Source organism: Streptopelia decaocto, assembly GCF_964273445.1.
Source record: "Streptopelia decaocto genome assembly, chromosome: Z".
NCBI classification, from domain to species: Eukaryota; Metazoa; Chordata; class Aves; order Columbiformes; family Columbidae; genus Streptopelia; species Streptopelia decaocto.
In genome coordinates, this window is record NC_138657.1 from 1,917,501 (window position 1) to 1,943,320 (window position 25,820).

The following is a 25,820-nucleotide window of genomic DNA, read 5'->3' on the forward strand; positions in this document are numbered from 1 at the left end:
CGAAGTATGAATGAGAATAATTAAGACATACTGCGATGTTCTCGGGGAAGAGGCAAAGCGGACTGGAAAGTGAATTTGCAGTTGAGAACTTGCACTGTCAGCTAATGGGATGCTCAGAAATACCATGGAAACTCTAAAACAATTCTGCAGCGCAGCCTCGGCTCCGCACCTTGTTTGAGCATAACTTTGAGAGGGTAACTGCTGCTCTGCTTGGTTTCCCTGCCGCTAAATTAAAACAAATAATTACTTGTGTGGGTTTTACGAAGACCATTTGATTTGATGTTGTTTCTGGTGCACAGCTTTCAAAAAGTTAAGTTCTACATCAATCCAAGTAACCTTTTAGTTAGAATCTTGATGAAGAAGCGGAATGCGCATGGGGTTCTTGTTTGAGGTGGTGCACCCTGCTGAAGCCTCTGAGATTTTTGTCAGAAAATATAGTAAAACGGTTTCAGGAGAGAGGGGGGAAAAGCTTTCAGAAGACAGGAGGGGTTCTGTAAGGTGTCACTAGAAGGTGTCAACTGTTGGGTTCGTTCCTTCATGGGTTCATGGACTCCAAAGCTGCGTGCTGTTAGTGAAGAAGAGCAGAACCTGTTATCGCAGCCTGGGCGATTACGGGTGGATTATTCACCCCGTCTGGGGTGGATTATTCACCCCATGTGGGGTGGATTCGCTTCCATTCAGCCCCCAGTGATTCCTCTGGATTCACATCAGGGGGAGGCGATGGGGCTGAGGTTTATCGAACAACATCTGCAGCGGCGTTTGAACACGAACCCAGTTCTCTTCTGTTTATTGGCAGAATTAAGTTAACGCTATGGTTCGGTTTCTTATATTTCGCTTGCTGCGAGAAATAACGTTCTGCTGAAAATCCTGGTGAAAAATCCCTACCAAGAGCACAGCACATAACCAAGGGAGCGAAATCGCTGCAATTCACGGACGTGTTTATTCAGTTTTGGCCTTGGGAACAAACATCATAAAACAGGATTGCAGATCTTACACATAGACATATTTGGGTTGCTAATTATAGATAGATGTAAAACATGAATTCGCTTCAAAACTTTTCAGCAGTAAACTCAAAATGTGGTAACAGATTATCTGCTCTGGTTATTTTTTTAGCCTTGAACATTGATTTGTTTAGTGTAGCTGCGCTAGCATCAAATTAACAAATAGCAAAGTAAAACATACTAACGGCATATTTTGTACTTTCCAGCACAAAGACACTGTATGTGGTGAAATAAGATGGATACAGTTGTGCACGCAAATAGATACGGACCAAATGCAGCGAGGAATTAAAAGGCAGTAACAGAAAGGAAATGAAGAGTTTATTGTTTTTATAGCTCTAATATCCATTAAAAGTTAGTAACACAGCAGGTGACAGTTCGGGTAAGTGTAAAGTGAATGTTTTGAAATAAATAGCAGTTGGATGACCTGGGATGTCAGGGCTCTAGACAAGGGTGTGTGTTTGTCAATATATCCTACATGTTTTACAGACTCCTCAGGGAACAGGGGAAGATACAATTTCACCTTTTCTGTGCCAAAACATTTTAATTATATCTTCTTCCAAGTACAGCGGTTCAGTAACCAAGGAGCTGACATTGATGCATGTGTTGATAAAGCTGCAAACATTCAAAATGAGATTAACAAAGATTTTGAGGAAAGGGTGACAGCTAATTTTGCACAGTATTCTGCATCTAATTCAGGTCAGTGTAATGATAGAATATTTTATAACTGTTGTGTCATCCAGAGGGACTTTTATGATGCTTTGTGTTTTTGAGGATTTGTCTATATGAAAGTATAGTTCTTAATGCATCGCTCAAACAGGTTAAAAATTTTTTTATTGAACAGCTATTGGTTGTAGCCACAAACAGGAATAAAACATAATAAAATATAAACAGCATTTAGAAGCAATTTTATATATCCATCAGCATTCATCACAGTAATAGGTTCCTTTTGTCTAATTCACCTTGAAAGTATTGACTTCAGATGCTAAATGGAACCAAAACTACCGTACCCGTCGTGCAGCGCCGGTAAATATTTGCAAAAAGATCGGACGGAAAGTTATATTAAGTGTATTTAAATAATCAAACTGTAGTTTCTTTGTATTGTGTGAGACCTTTTGAGAACATCTCAATGTATTTCTGCCCTATTCTCCTCCCCGTTTGAAGGCAACTGACATTCTTCTTTCACTTTTCTTTTTTGTTTGTGAAATTTTCGTCTTCTTTTTTTTTATCCACTCACTTCTCCATCTGCTTTCACTTTTGTTTGCTTGGGCCGTCTCTCATCCCAACTTGATAATGAGGAATGCGGTGTGACCCTGACCTCTATCAGCCCATGCATGACCTTCTGACTCCCCCACATAACCTCTGACCTTCTCTTTGACAGCTTGATTAATTACCCTGTGTTATGATTTATGAGTAAGTGCTATGTAAAAATAATAGACAACAGGTGGTCCTCTAAAAACTTTTTGTGGCATGTTTTCTTTTCCTGCCTAACTTGATGAGCTATTTTAAGTCGGGAACTTGGTGGGACAATGTGTGTTTGGCAGCAACACGGCATTTTTACACACTTGGACACAGCGCTGGAATTCAGGGACCCGAGGTGTAACCGGGATGGAAATATCGCAAAGTATTAGCAGGGGTGCGGTTGCCAAAAAATGTGCACGGGGTGGAAACAGAAAGCGGAGTCAAGTGAGTTTTCAGGCGTTTCAGTCTCAGGTCACGTCTTGAGAAAATTGCTCAAATAATGGAGGGGGCATTTTTCAAGCTGAGCGGCATCTCCAGCAGCTACGTTTACTTTAACGCTTCGCTAGTGACTTCTGATGGGTTGTCATGACCTCATCCCACCGTTGCACCTACGGTGTCGCAACGGTGACACAGACGCGCCCTCCCCGTGGAAAAGATGGGATGTGGACAGAAGACGCGTCTTTCAGAAAGGCAAACGGACATCGCTGTGTCCGCTGTCACCACGGGCAGAGCTGAGCACTTTTCAGTCGCTTTTCCCCCCCTACCCGGGAATTAACTCCAGTCTTGTTGCCAACTATCTAAATAGAAGCCTGAACTTGAAAATCCAGGTTGATAAAGCTTAGGAAAGTGATCTCTTTCAGACTCGTGGTCCTAAAAGATAGTTACACAGGTCAAAAGATTCCTCTCCAGCCCTGACCTCTCTGGTCACATATGGTGCCCCATCTTGGTGGATTAATATGCAGAGCTGAATGCTTTCAGCTCGTTATTCATGTGGCCAGGAAGAAGAGGTTTCAAAAGATTTGGATTTTACCTCAAATACTTTGGGGTTCCTTTTGTTTTTTAGCCTTACTCTTGCTGTCAGAGGCAATAATATTGATGTTCCTTCCGTTTCGAACATCTCGCTTCAACTTCCAGTAAGAGGCAGAAAGTACCGCTCCATTTCTGGCCGTGGAAAAAAGCCCTTCTGCATTGTTCTGGCTTTGTAGTAAAGGTATTGTAACCAAGATTCGTGATTCTTTCCAACACTTGACTTTGTCAGCCTGCTTTTCCTTTTGCCGTCATGTGCTGGCTCAGTCATAAGTGTTAATTCTGTTTGTATTTATGCACCTGAAAGTGGACTTTGCACACAGCCTCCAGTAGTTACCTGGAGGATACTTTCTATAGGTTACACTTTACTTACCTTGCAGCGTTGAAATTTGGGGAAATAGCCGCTAATTGGGTGTTTTAGTCTGAGAGAGAGACTATAATCGTATCCACTGAACTAGCAGATTAGAGGCTGGAACTCGTATTTATCAGTGTCTGCCCTGATTATTGCGTCTCATCGCAGACGCGCTAACGGGGGATGCGGGCAGACCTTGGCTGCTGTGCAACATCTGTATTCTCAGAACACGGGGATGGGCTTCTTCAGTCAGCTGGAGGCTGGCGGAGGGGGGTGCACCAAAGTTTGGCTTTTTCACGTGAAAAAAAACTTCACTATTACGTGCGTTGGCAACACTCTTAATGTTTTACTGGTGGTGGCTTTGAAAACTCCCCTGGACGATGCCATTTCCGTCACAAACCACTATGTTTTAATAGTGCTATAACCTCATGGTAGCCAATACTGAGATTTTTAATATCGTGAGGTATATACTTCTGAATATGACTTTCATTTTAAAATATAGTGTCTAATAAATGTGTGATTTTGTCTTTGCTAAGCAGTCATGCCAAAGACTATGTATCTTGCCTGTTTTTGAAGTTTGCTAAAAGCCTGGTTTTTAGATATTAGTGGTTTTATGCACTCAGTTTTGCATTGACTCTGCTCAACCCCTCTGTGTCAGTGAGGTGCTCCACCTTTTATTTAATTTTCTGATTGCACTAAAGTTTAATAGTGCAGCTGTGCCCATGTGAAATACAGGTTTTTAAAAACAAATTGAACCTAAAAGTTGCGTATTTTACATAGATGTTATTTACAGCTGGGTATTAATTTTCATTAGCGAACACTTGGGCTAAGGCTAAATGAGAGAAGTTGTAATTGGGTACAATTTTACCAGTCGTTTTAGGTTTTTGAGTTGGTTTATACGTGTTACCATCAAATCTTCTTGCTGGTGCCCTTGTTTACCTCTCGCAGTTCAGGATGCAGAAGTACAAGGGAAGGGGAATACACTACATCGTGTAAGCAAAACAATCTGAAAAGAGATTACTTTCCCAAGAGAAAGCTGTATGATTTGTAAGAACTTTCTTTTCTCAATTATGGGAAAACCCATATCAGTTATTACTTAATTATTTTAATTGTACTGATAGGAACGGCCTGCTATCTGGGAGAAATTTTTTTTGAAGTCTAAAGGGACACGTGTTACGCTGCCTAAAATATAATTGATAAAAATCCTTTAATTGATTTATGAAATAGTGAATTTAAAAATGGAATCATATTTCATCTGTTGATGTCTATGTGAAAAATTGACATTGTGTCCTCATAAAATTGGACAAATGAGTCATGTAATTTTCAGTTACATAATCAATAACTTAGACAAATTCTGCTTCTTTGATGATTTATGTGTCTGTTTTGTGGTCAGCCTGAAGTGGACACAGAGTTTCAAAATCACTGTAGCACTCGTAGACCTGTAATAAACGCATGAATTTTGCATTTGGCCTTGTATAGAAAGCAAAAGGAATCGATGCACAGAACGGCTCTGCTCAGAACGAGAAGAGAAAACAGCACGGAGAGCCCCAAAAAACAACAAAATGCCACAAAAACGTGGTCCCAGTGAGCTCAGAAGTCACCCCGAGACATGTAATTTAGTGATGTCCGTGCGTGTTACTCTCCCCTGCGGCGGATTTGGGGCTTTTAATGTTCCAAGTCGGAAGTTTTCACGTGTTAATAGCACAGTGCTGCATGTTAACGTGCCCAGCCGTGGCGTGGGTGGATTTTAATACTTATCTTCTGATTTAAAAAAAAAATTTAAAATATATCTTCCAATTTAAAACTCATCATCCTCTTAATTTTTCATTTTCCTCTGCTCTTTACGCATTTATTTGCCCGTTTGTTGGTGTTTACCCCATCTCATTCGCCGGCCGGCAGGGATGTGACAGGAGGCCGCTCGCTGCCGGCGCCGCGTCGAGCGAGGAGCCAATTTTCTCTTTGGCCTACGGTGACCTTTTTTTTGACTACGTCCCTCACGCCAGAGGCAGCGTCCTGAATGCCTCTGTTTCACCCTGTTTAGCAGAGTGCAACCGTGCCCTTTAACTTGGTTCTTTTCGGTGGGAGGAGAAGCCACGGCAAGCGTTTTGAGAAGGGCACAAGGACGAGGGGTAGGAACTCCCTTCAGATGCGATTTTGATAACTAGTCGAGTGTGTCCAACTGTAGAAAATCACCGAGTGACAATCTGTCTACCTGACAGTGGCCACAATGCGCTACAAGGTTTGTGAATGGCTCTAACAGATTAGAATAAAGCGAGCCCAAATAAAGTATCTTTTGTTGGCCTGGGCTTGGTTTGCTCAGGCCGGCCTAGGTATGGGGACCTCTTTGATCCTCGTGGTAGCCCAAGTGCAAAATGAAGCACCGAGTGAAAAGCTGCAATAAAGCTGTTCAGCTAGATAATTAATATAGACGTTTCCAAAAAGTAAGTCTTTGTTAGAATTTACTTTTAAAGGACAGCTTGGTTTTGACTGGGAACCCACGGTGACTTTAAGGACTCATCTGTGAAGCGCACGTGCTTCTCTTTCCTCCCTGCGATGGCGATTATATCTTCCGCTAATATTACAATCCTTGTGTGATTTGCCATCATTTAAAAAATCATAATAAAATGATTGGGTGATTTATTCAGGATTTGTTTGTCATTCATAAATTAATGTATATTTCAACCGGCGCATTTTCCGTGGCACAAAAGTGCAGCTGGTATGTTCAAAAGCATCCCGCGGGTCACGAATTTTCTCCGGGTTTGTTGAAAGCTGGACACGGTGCCAGTGAAGTTTTAGGGCAGATTTAAAGATGCGCTTGAAAGTCATCCCCACGGTAAATGAGTCGACTTGTGAGCAATACCCCTGAATCGGTTTGGGTATTGATTCATTGTTACTGCCGCTGTTGGCTTTTGCATGGTGTGCTTGTTGTCAGCCAGACAAAAGGTTTTACTGTTTTAAACAGCAGGGAATAATTTTCACATGCTTTCTTTTATATATATATATATACACATATATGAAATCCCTCCATCCTTTTTATTTTAAAGTTTTTTTATTGGCTGGGTATAAAGCATTTTATTCATCATTATGTAGAGTTCTTAAAATAATATTTTGCTTTTAGTTCTCATACTCTTTTCTGAAAAAGTCGTATAAAGTGCTTATGAATAAAACAACATATTAAATTATTTTAAAGGTGAAACAGGAAACTTTTCTGCTGCTGAGGGATGTGTATGAGCATAAGTGCACACACAAACACATACTCGCACATCAATATCCTTTTAATGACAGAAGTGAAACAAACAGAATATTCTTAAAAATACCCTTCTATAAATTACGTTGTGCAAAGTTACTGAAATAAATATAAAAGTTTTTAAGAGCATTAAAGCACATGCAAAGCATTTTCAGGCATTGAATGTCCTTTTTCATATTTTCGTCTGTCTCTTCTAAAACAGGAAGGCTATGGAGTAATAGTACTGAATCCCAATGAGAACTATATTGAAGTGGAGAAGACAAAAGCCCAAGTACAGCCGTCTTCTGATAGCTCAGATGAACCTGCGGAAAAGAGGGAAAGAAAAGATAAAATCCAGAAGGAAACAAAGAAGCGACGTGACTTCTACGAAAAGTACCGAAATCCACAAAAAGAAAAAGAAACTACGCAGATGTATATTAGAGTAAGTTTCTTTTTGTGTTTTTTTTTTCCTCCCTTCTTTAATGATTTATAGACGAGTTTACTGCCCCTATTATTTAATAAACAGTGCACTTTTTAAAAGAGAAACATATTACCAAGATGGCATTCAAGAGTTCATAAGGAGTTCCTGGCTCTTTATTGATATTTTTGTCACTTACTGAATGTGAAGTTTTGGTAGAGTTACAAAACATTCCTTTCTAATTTCAAAGGGGAACATCAAATAAACCCCAGAGGAACTCACTGGTGCTATCAAGAAAGAGAATGATTTAAGAAGACTTTGTAAAAATAATTCTATAAACAGAGGTGCACATAAGAAACACTTTCTAGAGCAGCTTAAGCGATGTATTGGCTTCACAGGTCATGCATGCATTGTGTTGTATTGTCTTATACTGGGAAGACAGTAGTTACAGGCTGATATTTTTTAACATATTACCTGCTGAATTAATAATGTATTGTGGAAAATACCTGTTTTCATCTCGTGCGGTAGCAGATTTACCTTATAATGCGTTGTTTTCATGTGAGCAGCCATCCATTGTGTTTCAGCTGAACTTCTGAAGGCAGATAAAGGAGGAGAGTTATTAATATCTTAATAAATATTTAAGCTAGAATAGTTCGAGAATGGGGTAATAAGGAAACTCCGTCCCTTGCTCTTTTCTTACTCAGTGAACCTTTGCACTTTGTAATGCTACCAGCATGGGATCGTTACAACAGCGCTACCCGAGGATTTCAGATTCTGCAGGGGGCACAAACAATATTATTTGCACTTTGACACATTCTGCTTCATATACATACTATGCATTATACATTCAAGACTGAGTCACGTGATTTTCAAAACCTTTATTATGAAAGTTAGCATTTCCATTCGACGGTAAAACATGTCAGAAGCACCGCGGTGTAGTTAAAACAGTAAAAATATATGTGCCTTTCTGGTGAAAACAGGAAAACCCAGCAAAAGATAAGTTGAAATAATCTTACATTTTAATATCTTCCTGTTAATTGTGGTTTAGAGTAGCAGCGCTTGTAGGAGAAGTAACAGCTGTGCTGGCTGGTTTAAAAGGTTTGTAACCTGGACGCAAGACTATCACTAATATTACTGTGTCTCTTGAGAAACATCTCACTACTGATGACGGGAAACAAAAGGACATTTACACATATTCAGATAGTCACCACAGGCCACTGTTTTTTCTATCTGATGCTTTTTATGGAAGATTCCACCACTCAAATCCTGCTTCTTAAGAGGAGCAGCCAGTTTTGTCTTGAGGTCCATCAGAAACCGGTGGACAATGTCACTATATATTTAGTCAGCACGCTGGTCCAGTGTCACCTTGGTGGGAATGAACCTATTTTTTGATACCTTTTTAGCAGTTCCACCTTCTCATGGCTCTTTTGCTTGATGAGGCGTGAAATTTGGCTTCAGGAGGTTTGACCCCCGAAATACAAAATGCGTGACTCCATCTCCATGCCTCAACGTGACTGCCGACATTTGCTTCATTTCAGTCTCTTCAGACCAAGGAATGAAGTAGCATAAGTTTTAGTGAAAGTGTGGGTGGTGGTGAATTAACTAAAATAATGTTTTCTGTTGGGGTTTTATTCTGAAAGAATCCTCTGGAGTTTTTCCTTTAATAGGCTCTAGTACGGAGAATTTTTTGAAAAACGTCCCTTTTTCAGCGTGTAGCAGGACAAATGGCCACAGTGCCCTATTTGCGATGTATTTCTCGCCTCTTGGATCCATAGGTTTACATGTGTTATAGGAATAGCCCTTCGTTTCTGGGCTCTTGAAATAAAACATGTGTTCGCTCCACAGAAATATTTAAGGGTGGTCTATGCTTCGTAATTATCTCATCAAAGGGTTTTGAAAAACCTGAGTAAACCTCACATCATCTTTTCCAAGCGGGAGAAATGGGTACAGAAAGACTAAATGAAATATATCCTCACAACAAGGCATTGACTTGTTCTCTTAAGGGTCATTGAGATCTGTTGCGATCTGATAAAAAAATGCCATTTAAACGAATTAAAGCTTTCCAGGTGATGCTTCCACTTGTGCAGTTAGATTTTCCAAGAACTGGAAAAATGGAACTCTTCCATAGTAAATTTATTTAAATATTTTCTGTATTTTCATAAGGGGGGAAAAAAAAAAAAAAAAAAAGGAAATATCTGGGATATGCAAAAATATATAAAAGCAGAGTCTTAAAACACAAAATCTCAAATTGCACTGTAGTTTTATACCAAATGAGCATAAATAAAAACGACTATGGGAGCATGTAGTGCATTAAGCGTAGTGCTTGAAAGATCAAAGTACTTATTGTTTCATGCTGGAAGTTTCCTTAACTATGAAATAATGTACTTTCTGTCATACATTATAGCTTGTTAGAGATACTGATTTGGTCTGGGCAATAAACATCATGTCAAACATTATGGCAGAAAAACCTGGTTAATATGTTTTGTAATAAGACAGAATTTTTTGTTCTTGAAAACATCTGCCAACTGAATTCATGAGTGAAGACAGAAAATGTCATCAATTCAGTAACAATCTTATAAATTTGGTTTCTTTTTTGGCGATGCGAACCAAGGAAAAAACTTCTTGATAATCAGCATTGACTATAATACTTTAAGGAATGATTAGACAAAAGCATTTTACTTTTATATAACATGCTAATGAATGCATATGAATTTTAATACTCTTACTGTTCAGATTTTAACAAGCATGTTGCCAGCAGATCATTTTAAAAGCATCTGTTTTTTAATGTGTTGAATGGAAGATTGAGTCAAATAGCTAAATATGTACATACATCCTTTTAAAAAACATATTTCTGTCCTTACTTACAGATACTACCATTTTTTCTTAGACCACCAGAGGCTGCTGCTGTACATACTGGCTAATGCTTCCCCCCAGAAACTTAATACCCAGCCAAACTTCATTTATTACTGAACTAAACCAAGAATTTGTTAATCGCTAACCTTTTTCTATGGAAACAGATCATACAGGCTTAAATGTGACGTGATTATTCCCTACGTCCTCCAAGCTATCATCTCCCACTCCCTACAGATTTTCACACGCGTCTTCTCTATGTTGAAAACACTTAGAAATGTACATCAGTATTTTGTAAATCAGCATTCGCCACTTAAGGATACTGAATGGATTCTGAAATGTTATTAAAGAAAAGATGATGAGCCACTTAATTTTATAACAGTAGTAAATTGCAATAATGTTGGCGCAAGAGTCAAAGGATGGCAAAGAAGCAATGAAGGGAAAGGTAGGAAGAAGTAGTACCTTTGTCAGGCCAAGTGATGGGGTTACTCTTTCTGAGCAAAAGGGATAATCTTTTCCTAGGCCTGTTTGTGAGGAATTTTTTTGCTTCCTTTTCCAGTGAGTTTAGTTTCTTTGATAATTTTTACCGCAAATATTTTTACTATAGAACACGGAAACGGAGGTGAGGGATGCAGAGAACATCCTGACAGACCTGGGCATCAGGACCCAAATCTCCACAGTTTCAGCCAAACATTTATATTGCGATAGCTTTTTTTTGGATATTTTTTTTTACCCTCTTACAACTTCCACAGTTACTTTACCTATGCATCTGAAATAACACACGGCTTCATCGTGTCTGTGTTTACCTCTCAAAGCCCACTACTTCCTTCTGTTCCTGCGAAAGCTCTTGAAATTTTAAGCAACAGCAAAATCGTGCAGGCAATGGAAAATGAGACGTGATTAGAAGCTACCGTGGCTTTGTTGTTCTCTCCCCTCGTACCACTGGTCGTTCAGAGCTAAACAGGACATGTTAGGTAAAGCCTAAAAGTCTATTTCCTAACAGTGATGAACGTGTAATGACATTTGGGGTGTTCTGGAGAGACCTGGGTGATGTCCTGTAGGATCCTGGCCCAGCAACTAGAAGCCAAGCTGAGGACTTTAAAGCATCTAAAAGGGGACAGAGCTCCTAAAGATAGGTCTTTGAATCACTGTGACAGGGGTCAGATAGGTTTTACGTTCCTATATATGCACAAAAGCAAAATATGTATATGTCATATTTTGTTCTGTAGATACCACAATGAACAAACATCTTACATGAAATAGCTAAAGTATGTAGAGTTTAAATTATAGTAGTATTCAATTTATGGGTAGGCTGCTTAGCTTGTGTGGTTAAATTGGGTATTTTTTAAGATCCTGAGATTGTGAAACTTCTTCTGGTATGTTTTGTGTCTGCTAGTCCAGGAAAGTTATATTTGTCTTCTTTTCCTTGAGCAAGTGAGAAATGAGAGATGCAACCACCGAGGGAAGATTTTGCATCTCTTCAAGAGCGCCACCAGCTCTTGGTTCTGCCATACTCTCAACTTGTTCTGCCTTTCACAAGCATGGTTTAATCAAAGAAAAAGACTAAATTGGGGCCATCTAGCTTTGGCATCTTTCAGACAGGTCATCTGGTCCATCCTCCTGCCAACACAGATTGCTCTCTGCAAGTGTCCTTTACCATTTATCTTACAGAAACATGGGATAACATCCTTTCAGCTGATATCTAAAACAGGGATAATATCCTCTAACTTACTGCACGCAGTTGCACGTTTTGGTGCGAGATTTCAGTGCGTTTGGGAAAAAATTTGGCAGGGGCTGAAGTGGCAACATGCGCCTTTTTGCAAAAATTGAAGGTTCTTTATGTGATTTTCACTTGGGGACCAATGGGCCATAAGAGTCTTGGTATAGAATCATAGAATCGTTGCGGTTGGAATAGACCCTCAGGGTCACCGAGTCCAACCATTAAGAAAAACCCATAAAACATACAGTGAGATATGGGGAAAACTGAGATATGATGAAAATTGAGAGATTACGAAAATTGAGAGATAATGAAAGTTCATTTCTGACATAAATACTTACAGTCATCTTAAGGTGAATGGTGCTGTTTCAAAATAAACCTTTTCTATGTGGACCCAATTCCCCACCCCACTCCTAGAAATATTTGTGGGGTTTGGTTAGGGGATATGATCTCTGTACCGCGCTGCACAGAGGTCAATAAAACAGCATTTGTGGAGTCCTAGGAGATTAATGTCAGCAGATGGGGAACCAGGGCGCAGGATGCACATTCAAGGATGTTGTTTTCACTTCATCTGCTACGGAAAACAAAGTGAAAATTCAGGAAAAAATACAAAAAAAAAAAAATCTAGCTTTTAGGGTGAAGATAAATCTGGTAGTTCCTCTGTGGTCTGCATGGCCACCAGCAGCAGCGACGGCTGCCAAGGGGGCTTAGAAGTAGCGGAGGGAACAGTGACATGGAGGAATGTAGAATAAGCTGCCCAGAAAAAAAGATCCATTCCTACCCTGCCATTCATAGGTGCCCCACACTCTGAAAAATTACTTATTATAGCCCTTTCATTTGTTACGTTTTAAAATCCTTACAAATGAATGATTTTACTATCTGAAAAAAAAGTACCTTTTGTGAATTTATTTTCTGCGTGATGCTGTTTTGAATTATTTGCCTCTTGAGAACAAGGTTTATCTTTTTCATCAGCTTGTTCTCATCCCCACACAGGCAAAGAAATTATTGCAAGCTCTGAGGGGAATGGAGTCAGGATCTCCATTCTTGCTGTACCTGAATTCTGCAGAATTACCGATGTCAGAGCTCTTAACTTTATTTTCACAGTCTGTTATACAGTATCTCCAGCCATGAACTCATCCAGACTTTGAGAAATCTTCCCATTCCTCTCTTGGCTGAATCCTTGTTTTATCCTTCTCTCCCTGGCTAAAAGGGGACGCTAAAGTGATCGAAAATGCTTCTCGTCTTTTTGGTTGGTGGTGTCAGTAGCAGGTTTTCTCCCCTGAATGGGCTGCATGCTGTTCTGCCGCAGTGTTCTACATTTTGTTATTTAACAGTTGATTCTCATTCTCTTTCTCTGTATTTTTTTGATCAGTACTTGGCAAGAGTCAACACGCAATGAGATGTATTTTCTTTATCATCAAGCAACACTCAAATTTTAGTTTTCCCAATAGATGGCACTGCTTGGAGAGAAACTACTGAATAAAGTAAGACCAACTTTCACACAAGAGCTGTATTTGTTGAGGAGCCTTTTTCTGGGCTCTTAAGCAACATTTTGGGAGCTTCAGGTTTGGTATTATTAGCGAAAGTGTAGAGTGAGAAAAAGATCACAGCTATATGGAATAGGTTGTTCAGGAGGGAGTGGAGATGTCCTGGGTTAGTAGCGTTTGACAAACTTAATCACGGCGCTTCTATTGCTGATGAGCTGAGTGAGTAATTACGGGGATTGCACGTCAGGGTCAGTTGCTGTTCTGCTGGTAGATCGTGTAGCAGCAACGATCCTTAGTTCACCATCAGAAAGTGCCGAAATAATTTGCTGTGCATCCAGCCTTGTCAGTTTTTTAGCACTTTAATAAAATACTGCTCCTGGTTGTTAAGCCTCTGAAAACAAAAACCAGCAAAAATATGGTTTTGTCGTGTACTTATTGAATTAGGGAGTAAGTGGAAGAGTTGCTCTGTCACAAAATACAACTTGCACGTTACATGGTATAACTTTCTGTTGGTTATTATGCCTAAATATAGTGTGAATTACACAGGTGTGTGCACATAGGCACAACTTGCACTAAATCAGACCAAAACCATGCATTTTCTTGCACGCAAGCTGCAGACTCTGCAGGAGGTGGGCTCGGAGATAATGTGTACAGGCATAAAATACCTAAAACGGGAAAGTTTCCTTTTTACCAAAAGCAAAGATTTAATCAGTGCATCCAGTCAAACAGTACAGCAAAACATGTAAGGTGTAGCTACTTCAGACAACGCGCCTGGTACTTCACAAGCATCTGCAACGCGTTTGTTCTTTGGGACTGCTGTTCCCTTCCAGGATGGTGTTTCATTCCTATCTCCTGTCTTTTCCACCTGCTGTGTAGCTGGATAATCTGATTTCATGGATCTTGCAACTTCAGACTATACCCTAGAAAAGTGGGCAATTGACATTATCACTTAATTGTGTCACAGCCACTCTGTTCTTAACCTGGTAAAACAGAAGCCTTAATTGCATGTAGGTGTTAAGAAGACAGATATTTATTTCTTTTAGGGATCTGGTTTGCTGAGGAATTCTTTTGAAGTTAGGGAATTAAGTAATGAAGAATTTTAGCAAAGCTTAGGCTGCGTAAGTAGTTTTGAAGGATTTCTAGGTTCTGCAATTAACTTTGTGGTCTTATCCTTTGATAAGTCAGTCCCCTCACACATTCCACCTCACCGTACACGTCTCTGAACCTCTGGCTACACCGCTTCGCCTGTTGTTTGAAAAATGAACAAACACGTTTGATGACAGGATCATGTTATTCATCATGTGTCCTTTGCACTGGCTGCCAAAAAAGGGGTAGGCTTGTGTTTAATGGCTGTTGCTTCTTTTTAAATCCCTTGCTGGTGAAGACCTTGGCCGTGTGTGAATCCTCCTCGTTGAGATGTGTCAAGCTTCCAGAGGCTGCGTGCTGTTTGAGGCTCTGACGGCTTTGCCTTAAGTGGGCAAATGAGTTATTGCTGTGATAGATATTAAAATAACAGCATCTGATTTGATCGTGGAGTCCACTTGTCTTAAATACCTTTCTGCTGCTGTTTGCTGTTTGTTCATTATGTTGTTTTACCGATTCCATCCCCTTTCTGTTTGAACTGCCCCGGCTGACTGGTAGAGTTTGGCTGTTACTTAAATGGGTTTTTATCCTGATGGGCGCCAGATAGTTTCACCACTGGAGTGGAATACTGTTGTTATTCTTTTACAGCTGTGGTAAACAACCATAACATTATTTGCTAATGCTCTGAAATACTGCCTATTTCTACCCAAAGATAAAGTGACCAAGCAAAATTCAGGTCTGCCAGACTCGGCAAAGGCAAACAGCAGCTACAGGAGGTGACCACGGCCTCAGGTGCGCTGGGGGTCCACAGAGCATCCAAAAGTTGGAAAGAAGGTATGGAAATAGCCCAGACAACTTAGTGTCTGCGGTGGTGGTCATCTGCAGGACTTCAGTGGAGCGTGTTCAGAGTCGCTCTGTCTCAAATGCACATGGTTCAAGCCTTGGGGAACTTCCACAACACAGGTTTTCACGCTTCTGCAGCATCGGAACAACAGAGCTCTCTCTTTTTCCTTTTGGTTGAAAGTGTCATGCGCGGCATTGTGGCCAGTCCTGGCAGATGCTGCTTTGAGCGCAGTGTTGGACCAGATGACCTTCTCCAGCTGACGAGGTTCAATGATTTGACGTTACTAAGTTCCATCTCAGCCCTCAAAGCGGTATTCAAGATTTGCGTGGGCTTTGTGGACATTTTGAGGAGAGTTGAATTTCCGTCTCTCAGAATATTTGGTACTACTGAGGTGGTGGTTGGTCATCCACCTGGCACAGAGCAGGCTCAGGTGGTCAGGACGAGCAAGCCTACCTATCTGTTGGCGTGGTTAATACCATGTGGTCTTGCACAAGCACTGCTACAGAAATGCACCTACAAAGATATAAGCCCCTCCAGACAGGCAGTGGTGTTCCTTGGCATTTTTAACATGGGTGTGTTGAGCAGAACATTCATGATTTCTTCAGAGACCAAGAAATTCCCCAAGCCAGATTGTCTGCTTGAATTTCCTGAAGGACCTTAAAGCAGTACAGTGGTAGGAGTTTTTCCACAGATGTTTCCCAGATGTTACTGGCATGCCCATTATTCAATAGTGGGAAGGATACAAGTACTGTCCGTGTCCTTCCTCCTCCCTCTCCTTCGTTATTTCTTCAGAAAAAAAAAACAGTTTTGTCTACATAGTTAATTTGAGTCTGCAAACTTTCACTTTAATCTACAAAGCAGTTCTTGAGTTTCGGGGGGAGAAAAAATACCCTGTGACATTCAAATTGATTATTTGCCAAGTGTATAGAAGACGATAGATGTGGCGGAATTAAAAAGTCTGTAACTTTATTAAAGCTTTCATGAACAGCTGTTTAATTAAGCCTGCGCACAAACACTTCTTAGAAGATTTTGTCTACACTGTTCATTTCAAAGTGAGACCTGAATCTCCATCTCGGCGGCCAGCCAGTACATTAAACACATGTTTCCTTGAAGCCCTTGGACAGGCCCCTGGTTTCTTTTTATCTCCTAAACCTCTTCCCATGTTCATAAAGGGTTAACGATTATTTAAGACACTCCTGTCCAGTTTTCTGTGAATGCTGTTCATTGGAAGACATCTGCACTTCCACCTCCAAAACTAATCTGCGCCGCTTGGTGGAGAGGCAGTTTGGGGTTTTCTGGTGTTTTACTGGGATATCGGGCACAGTGAACATAACCGCAGTTTGGGAGATTTCCAGGACATCTGGTACCTGGCAACTATCAGTTCTTACCGCTCATTGTCAGCTTTATTACTAAACAAGATTCAAGATTTAAATCATGTTAGTATAGAAACATTTGCACTAACAGAGGTAAACTACAAAAAACAGCAAAATACATTAAATGTGGATTTTTAAACATTGTTCAACTGTTGTTAACCATAAGAGCTATCAGAGTTCCTCCGAAGTCTCAGTAAGCCTGAAGATCTGGTTATTCAGTTCCTATGGCACATCCAGGACCAGAGACCACTTACCCAGACTGTTCTTGGGGTTACAGCTTTTCTGCTGCCACCATTAAGGACAGACCCTGCAGTTGCCCAGGTCTGCTCTTTCTTCTCCTCTTTCTTCTCCAGTGCAGGATGGATTCAGTCCCGCTTCTTCTTCCCACATCATTCCCTGTCACCGAGCACTGGGACATCTCTTGACAATATGGGGATGTGGTGTGTGGCTTTCAGGTGCCCACGCAGCCGCTCAGTCACTCCCCTCAACAGCTGGACAGGGCAGAGAAAATACAACAAAAGACTCGTGGCTGGAGATAAGGACGGGGAGATCACCCAGCAATTACTGTCATGGGCAAAACACACTTGACGTGGGGAAATTACTTTATTGCCAATTGACAACAGAGCAGGATGATGGAATTTCTTAGAATGTCCTGAGTTGGAAGGGACCCGCTCGTGTCACTGCACAGGACACCCCACAATTCACACCGTGTGTCTGAGGATGTTGTCCAGGCTCTTCTTGAACACTGTCACTGGTGAGGATTAAGGACCATCTTATAACACTTTCCCCCACCCCTCCTTCTTCCCAGACTCTTCATGGTTGGCTTCTCCATCTCCTGCAAGTGGGATAGGGAATGGGGGTTGTGGTCAGCCCGTCAAACGTTGTCTCTGCTGCTCCTTCCTCCTCTTGCTCTTCCCCTGCTCCATTGTGGGATGCCTGATCCAGGTGTAAATTTGCTCCGCCATGGACCTCCATGGACAGGGGGGGACAGGGTGGGGACAGCCGACATCACTGTGGTCTTCACCATGGGCTGCTGAGGAACCTCTGCTCCGACACCTGGAGTACCTTCTTCATCCTTCTTAACTGGCCTTGGTGCCTGCTGAGTTGTTCCTTTCACATATTCTCCCTCCTCTGCGCAGCTCGTTTACCATTTGTTAACTATGTTATCCCGGAGATGCCACCACTGTCACTGATGGGCTCAGCCTTGGCCAGCGGTGCTGGGCCTGGCTTGGAGATGGCTGGAGCTGGCTCCATCTGACATGGTGGAAGCTTCTGACATCTTCTCACAAAGCCACCCCTGCTACCAAAACCTTGCCACGCAAACCCAACAGAGGGGGTCGTGTTACTTCCTCACTCTCTTTTCCTTCAGGTCTTGATTATCATTTCTATTATTATATGTACTTTAATGAGCACACTGCTGGCTTCCCCCGTTTCACATCCTGCTTTGGCCACACACTCAAAGTTATTTCTTCCCTCCCGGACGGCAAGAGGTAACAAACCTCACAGAAGAAAGACCTGAGATACTAAGCAGGGGGAGGTGCTCAATCAATAACACTTTTATCTTTTCCTGATAAACTTTACTGCCTTTGCATCATCATTGATGAGCACACTGTATGCTTTTTTTCCCAGAGAGGCTCTGGTAATGGGTTGGCACAGCAAACACCAGCAAACGGCTGAAATGGAATTTAGCATTTATCAAGTAAATACAGGGGGGCCTTTGTTAGGGTTGTTATCTCTTTTCATCCTGATGTAACGTTTTATAGCAAACTCATACAAACTTTGATGAGAATTGTTGGAGGACCAGTCTACAAGACAGACAATATGCATGTGTCATGGTGCAGAGGTGTTTAACAAAAGACACTTGAAGAGTGGAATTATTTTTCATTAAAGCACAATAAGATCCAAGCCTCCAAAATAAGTCATGGTTCAAATGGGTGCAGGTTGCAGATGTTGAATCCAATTAATCCTTGTTTTAAAACACATCAAACAAATGTTGCTGGCTAGAAAAGTATTAAAATGGCATCAAGGACCATGTATGACTAAGAAAAGCTACATCCATTTGTTTTTTGAGGGTTTATTTTTCTTATCCCACCCACCAGCACGGACATCATCAGTTACATAGCCTGCAGAAGATATATATTATTCTCAGGATCTCCAGTTATCTCTGGAATTTGTGTTCCGTTATTGTTTGGTCTATAATCTCAATAAGACCCCCAATGTTCGACCTGTGCCGCCTGAGTTAGAAGATTGCTCCCAATTTTCCAGTTAGGTCAACCAAAAAAATTAAGATATGATAGAAGGTCAGTGGAAGAAATTCATATCAAAACAACTGCTCACCATGTCATTATGACAACCTGCTGTAACAAATGTGCTTCTGTTTTAACTTATGACAATTAATTGCTAAAAGTAATTTAATCTGACAGTGGCAAGATGTTCAAAGACTCATGAAGATGTCATAAAAGCGACCTTTCTGCCCATGTGCAACCAAAAGCCATTTTTAACAAGGAGCCTCAAAAACAGTACAACTTCTTTTGTACTTTGTTAATTAGTTATTGATTTGAAACAATGCTCTGCCAAATATTGTCAGATTAGCTAGACGCCAGCAAGGTCACGGTGTGACAGTCTAGTCCTGATAATCTTATGGTATATAAGAATTCTTTTTTTCTCTGAACCTTTTGTTCCGATATCCTGAGAATTACATTTCCTGGCTTTAGCATTTGTGCTAATTTAAAATACAGCCAAGCTGTCTGTTATGTTGTTGGATGTTTTGAGTTGTTAAAAAATGACACTGCGTTAGAAGAAAATCTCTAGCAGTCTAATGTCTAATGGTCTTCGGCGGCGGCACCAACACCCCCACCAATCTGGGTGGAAAAGAGCCTGCTTTGGTAAAATGGTCAGTGCAAGGGAGTCGCGGTCCCGAGGTTGTTTGGCGTCTCATCGGGATTAAACATCATTTCCTAGCCTACGTTATTGTGAAACAAAAATAACGGAGGTGGGTCTGGACAGGAAAGACTGAGAAGCAGAATTAAGGCTTGAATAGTTTGACATTCAACTTCAGACTGTTAAAGCAAGAACTCACAAAAAAACCCCATAAATCTGAATTTCGGATTGTGTTTGTCATCTGTTTGGGTATTTATTTTGTAAGTGAAGGGCAGTTACTTCAAATGCAATTAATTAGGGCGTACTGCATATTAAGGCACTTCAGCAAATCTTTATAACTGTACATTAAATAAAGAGTGTATTAGTTTACTTAAAGCACTGACCACTTTGCTGTCTTTATTAGGAGAAATCAAATAGCTTTGAGCCTGTTAAATCTTTCTTCCACTTAAATAACTGCTCTTGAGTGTATCCAGTAAGTAGAGACAAAGACATCAAGAAGAAAAATACAGGGTGAAGCTGTTCTATTTAGTTTAACCCGTGTAAGAGATATAAACTCCATACCAGAGGCTTTACAGCCTAGCTTTGTTCTGAAACCATAGCTGTTAATGAAAATACTAAGTTGTTGTTTCACTTAAATGTGTTGAAGTTCGTTAGATTCATTGTTTCCTGTGGTGGGGAAATCTGCATTTTTCTTGGCCTAAATACTATTTTTCTTGCAATAGCATGGTTTAAAAAAAAAAAAAGTCTGTTTCTCATTACAAGATATAAACAGATTGAAAGAACTGGAAGGTAAAATAGTCCTTAAGTATTTTAGGAAATAGAAAAATAACACTTCTGCATGACTTCCATTAGGAGTTTTTGAATGTTTAGGTCGCATTCGTTTCAAAATAAGTTGGTTCTAGTGTTCAGAAAAAGGCGTATAATCATTTAAACAACCGCATGATCTCTGTTTGTGTCTTGTGAAGATAATTCTTTTTTCCAAAGTGTTGTATTCATTTTTATTTACATGCCCCCCACAATTAATCTATTAATTGCCAGAAACGTGGCTGGTGCGGAAGACAGCTGCAAAAATACAACCTGATGGTCTGGTTTGGAGATGCTCTTTTATTCCCATAATTCGACCGGACCAAAGGCTGTCTTTGGTGGTGTTTGTCAAGTTAGGCAGAACTGAGGTTTAGTTTGGAAGAGAAAAAAGTGTAAGGAAACACACACACACACACACACAAAGACACATCTAAAGTTTAGGGATCGCACCAGTATTGTTGTACTGAATAGTAAGCGCCCCAGTTTGTGGGGTTTTTTACCAGTTGGGGTCTCTTTGGCCAAACCGCTGCAGTTCTTTAACTCTGCAAGAATATGAAAGATACTGTGCTGGGAGCATCACGGCGCATGCATTTTCATGTGAATTTAACAGGTATTTGTCAATAGCCATGACTGTGCGGACAGCTCCAGTCTGATGAGTTTCCCCATGCAGGATTTACAAGGCAATTTTCCAAAAGATGCTGCTTTAAATCCAATCCTCCTTCACCTGGAACCCTGCGAGTTGTATGGAAATGGGGGAAAAAAAAAAAGGCAAAAAAAGCAAAAACCCAAAAGTCTGTTAGAGAGCTCAAAGGGAAATTAGTTATTTTTTTTTCCAAAGGAAAACTTCCTTTGATTCATTTCCCGCCTTCCTCCTATTCTCTTCTGCTGCGCCTCTTTCCTCTCCGTGAGTCAGCAATGTTCTTGTCTTGTCCCCAGACTGAAAAAAGGCAAATGTCATGTCTGTGTTTATTTACATTCTTGTCTTAGTGATAAAACAGTTAGCTCAGGTGGCTCCAACCACATCTGCCTATTTGGAAACAGTATAAACAGAAAGGATACTGCAGATATTCGGGGGAAAGATGCATTTTGAAGGAAGGATTTTAACTATTTACTCTCCAGGTCAATATGGGACAACTGGCCACTAAAAAAGAAGAAAAAGACAAAAAACACACCACCAGTCATTTAAAATACCAACCATCAAGCTTTTGCTGGAGATGATAATTAAGAGCCACTGAGAAACTGGTTTTGTGTGAATTTTTGTTCTTTTCGGTCTCCTTTCCTGCGCTTTACCAGCAGACGTTGGGTGGTGATGACAGGACATGCCAGTCTGCGGCAGAAGTAATAACGGGAAAATCCAGACTGGAGCAAAACCTGACAGAGTTGTCTCACCCCGGCTGACAAGCAGATACTTTAACCAGGGAGATGATGCTATAATAACTTTTGAGACTTAATTAATTTAAGCCTGAGATCTGGGTTTTGCTTTATAAACAGCAAAACCCTTCAAGTTACGAAGCGCGTTGAGTTTCCTAATTAAAAGCTGAAGAAATAGGGAGGGTGTTTGAACACAGCAGCAATGCAGCAGAAAATATTCACCGTGCAAGGCGGACGAGTCTTTGCTGCATTGAAGACTGAGCAAGGCAGGTAACATTTGCTGCTTGCTTTTGTTTGATTTTGCACAAATTTGCAGCCAAACTCACCCCACTCGGCTTTCGGTTCAAATGCAAACGAGACCACACCTGGAATCTTGTGTCCAGTGGTGGCCCCTCAGTTCCAGCAGGACAGGGAACTGCTGGAGAGAGTCCAGCGCAGCCACCAAGATGCTGAAGGGAGTGGAGCATCTCCCGTGTGAGGAAAGGCTGAGGGAGCTGGGGCTCTGGAGCTGGACAAGAGGAGACTGAGGGGGGACTCATTCCTGGGATCAATATGGAAAGGGGGAGTGTCAGGAGGATGGAGCCAGGCTCTTCTGGTGACAACCAGGGACAGGACAAGGGGCAATGGGTGCAAACTGGAACACGGGAGGTTCCACTTAAATTTGAGAAGCAACTTGTTGGGGGTGAGGGTGTCAGAGCCTGGCCCAGGCTGCCCAGGGGGTTGTGGAGTCTCCTTCTGTGCAGACATTCCAACCCGCCTGGACACCTTCCTGTGTAACCTCATCTGGGTGTTCCTGCTCCATGGGGGGATTGCACTGGATGAGCTTTCCAGGGCCATTCCAACCCCTGACATTCTGGGATTCTGTGAAAACTGAGAAATTCCACCTGCAACATGAACCTTTTAAAAGACACTGCTATATTCTTGCAACATCTGTGCTGTGGGCACCAGCGACTTCAGTCCATCGTTTCAGGCCATTGTTTGCCTGTTGAAACATTATAAAAGGTGTCTTGGAAACAGGTGCCACGGCCAGGAAGGTGGAAAGAGAGTTTTGATTTCCAAGTTCAACTTGTCACTCACTAAGCAGAGGTGGTTGGAGCACTTTGGAGGAGAAAGTACTTTTTGGGTTTTTTTTAATCCAGAAGTAGCTGTAGGTTATTGGTCAAGAAATGTGTTAGTTGAGGGGTTAGGTGGGAAAGCTTTTCTGGCTTGGGGTTGCTTCATTTTTCTCTTGTGTGCGATAACACTGGGAATAAAGGGGAAAACGACTCCCTGCTTTGGGAGGTTGGGATCCCAGCTCCCCAGTTCCCACATAGATCTGGATTTTATCTCCCGACCATCAGCCTGTGTCTGAGCTGGGAAAAGTGGGTAATCTCGGATGGTAATTGTGGTGGGATCTGGGGGAGGAGACAACATATGAAACGTAAAAACCCAGCTAGGCAGAGTCAGTCCTGTGTTAGCCAAAACTTGCCGTTTTAAACCTAATCTCAGCAGTCGCGCCATATCTGAGCCTTATCCCAAGCCCTTCATCCCCTTTGCACCAATTCAAATATTGTCTCAGTCTGCCAAATGCACTTTTGTCTTGCATCTTTTATTTGGCTATTAGATATTGCACGTTTCATGTAATACTTACTCGTCCAGCAGATTTGTCAAGATTCCATGCTTTTCTGATAAATTGTCGTTGAGTTTTAAGGATGGGGCTACTCTCTAACTTAACACGATGTGTATTTAACTGCCATGTGTAAGACTTCTGGTCTCCCTTTCTCCCGATGACTCCATACCCACAACATCTTCATTACTAGGGCTTCACAAGCAATATTGGGAACGCTTCCATCACTGGCCCAATTCACAAATGAAACAGGCACAAGAAATTACACAGAATTGCCTCAAATAGATCTGGGAATAAGGCACAGATCCGTAATATGAAAAATGCTACCTTAAGTCACTTTGCCATATTGCTTTCTGAAGGCATGTGCCAACTAATAACCTTGGCTGTGCTGCTTATATCTGCAGCTCCACAAATGACCAGACTTCTAACTATTTTGATACCTGGTCTCTCTTTCTGTTTGAAAAGCAGCTGCTACTTACTGCCCGAGTGGATGTCTTGCCCCCATCTCAGGTGATGCCCTTAAAAAGATAATATAGTCAATTATTCCCTTGAGATAAGTGGAAGAGGTTGGCGTTTTTACATGCAAAGGCTCTTGGTTAATCCCTGATAAATTGATAAATTAGGAAAAACACAGTGTGAGTGTTTCTGTGAACACAGTTGCTGAATAAAACAAAGTAATGCACCAAAAGTGCATTTATGTGGTTTTAGTGCTGGGCCTTTGCACATTCAATGTTCTGTGTTTCCTACATGGTGACCATGAACCTGCTCTGCCACCTACACAACTGATCAAGTCCTGCTGGGTGGTGCTGGTTTAATGTGGCCACGTCCACAAATAAAATCTATACAGAACCCATAGGAGGAGATAGATGTGTCCTCCATTCCAACTTTGGAGGGCCAAGCATCAGTTGTCTGTCATTTTCTCTCTTCCGCTCATTTTCTCTCCTTTCCATTTGACTAAGGGCGCAGCAACTAAATTAACTCAGTCTTCGTTATCCTTTCTTCCCACCGCTCCCAGCAAGGCCTGCTAAACTGAATTTCAGTGCGTGTTGTCAGGTTTAAGGTTTGATACAAATTTCCCTGTGCTATCTTTTGTGCCCCTGTGTCTTCGACCTCATTCACGGCCACTTTGCTGCTGAGATGCTCTTGACGTCATTACCCTTGTCTTTTCTCTTCTGCAGCCTATTTTCATCTTGTTTCATCCAGCTGGACTCACCCCAGCGCCCATTGCCATCCCTCCCGAAAATCCAGTTATTTAAGAGGAAAATATCTCTGCTTCCACTTTTTTCCTGGTTTTGCTTTCTGTCCTTTCCTTACTTTCACTTCGCTGGTTGTAATACCACAGCTGTTGCCCTTGAGGAAGAAATCACACCTTGGCTGTTTTTTTTGGCTTCCGTTCCAGCTTTCTTGCCTTTCAGAGCCTCCTAAATGTTGTCCTGCACTGAGGCTTTGGAGCCACTTTGGTGATAATAAACCATCGTGCAGTTTCATTGTGTTCCGTCATCTGTAACGTGGATTAAAAACTTCCCCATTCGTTTGTCTTCAGCATTCGCCACCCGTGCCTTCTGGCTTCTATATACATGCACGTACATATATAAACTTGATTTTGGAAGTCTTGCTTTCTGAAGAGTGTTTCCACTGAAATCCATTTAATTTTTGCTGGGTCCGTCACCCGAGAGTGCTGCAAAATGTGATGCTGGCGTGAGTCAGGTTATGATAATGAGGAATTGTATAGCAGCAGGGAACAAACTGTATCCCTTCACCATTTATTTCAGGTCTCCAAACATACGATTTTCTCTTAAAAGAGCAAGATTCTTGTACAGAAGATATGTATTTTATTGTGCAGAAGGTACCAGTGTTAGCCAGTTGCCACTGAAAACGTCTCCAGGGAAGGATGGGAAATGAGACCTGAACTTTCTCCATCTCTCCCAACCAACCTGCGGTTCTGTTCTCCCATATTTAACACATGTACCATACTTGTTTACAGTAGCTCATCAAGCTAGAAGGAGAAATTGTTTTGCTGTGATAAGCGGTAATTATAGAAACCAACTTCAAGTAAATTGTTAAAAAGCTATTCAGTTGTATGGCATATTTCCCTATTTGTATGCATTTCACTCTTCACTTGTCGCAAAAAAAAAAAAAAAAGTTATTCCAACTCCCTGATTTAAAAAAAAAAAAATCACAAAGCAAAGGCAGAGAACTGTCATCGGAGCTTAAAATTAATTTGATTTTCTTGAGTTGATTTTTTTTTGAGTTTTGATGAATTAGAAGTTTGAGATAGAATGCGAGCTGCTCTGCCCAAGTAAAGTCTGTATTGGTACAAGGCCTCCAGCTCTTCTCCGATCCGTAACTTTCCAGCAACAGGTAACTTTTTTTTTTAAAGAAAAAGAAAAAAAATAAGTAAAATTTGGCATTGAAACAGGAAATATGTGAACCTGTCACAGTAAGCAGTCTCAAAGGGCAAGCTGCTTTGCAGGAGCTAATTAACCTTAGGAAATAATTACACAAATATGCAAATATTGTTTAGATAATTCCGTGTGTTATCA

The 25,820-nt window shown here is 41.2% G+C and overlaps 1 protein-coding gene across 3 annotated transcripts in view; it reads left to right on the forward strand.

The window, feature by feature from the left end:
• The window catches only part of ARB2A (ARB2 cotranscriptional regulator A), a 258,858-nt gene that overhangs the window by 115,583 nt on the left and 117,455 nt on the right, over positions 1 to 25,820 (forward strand). For all 3 annotated transcript variants that reach the window (XM_082075416.1, XM_082075417.1, XM_082075418.1), the window contains exon 7: positions 7,068 to 7,286. In XM_082075416.1, coding sequence (XP_081931542.1) covers positions 7,068 to 7,286 — 219 coding nt within the window. The remainder of the gene's footprint in view (positions 1 to 7,067; positions 7,287 to 25,820) is intronic.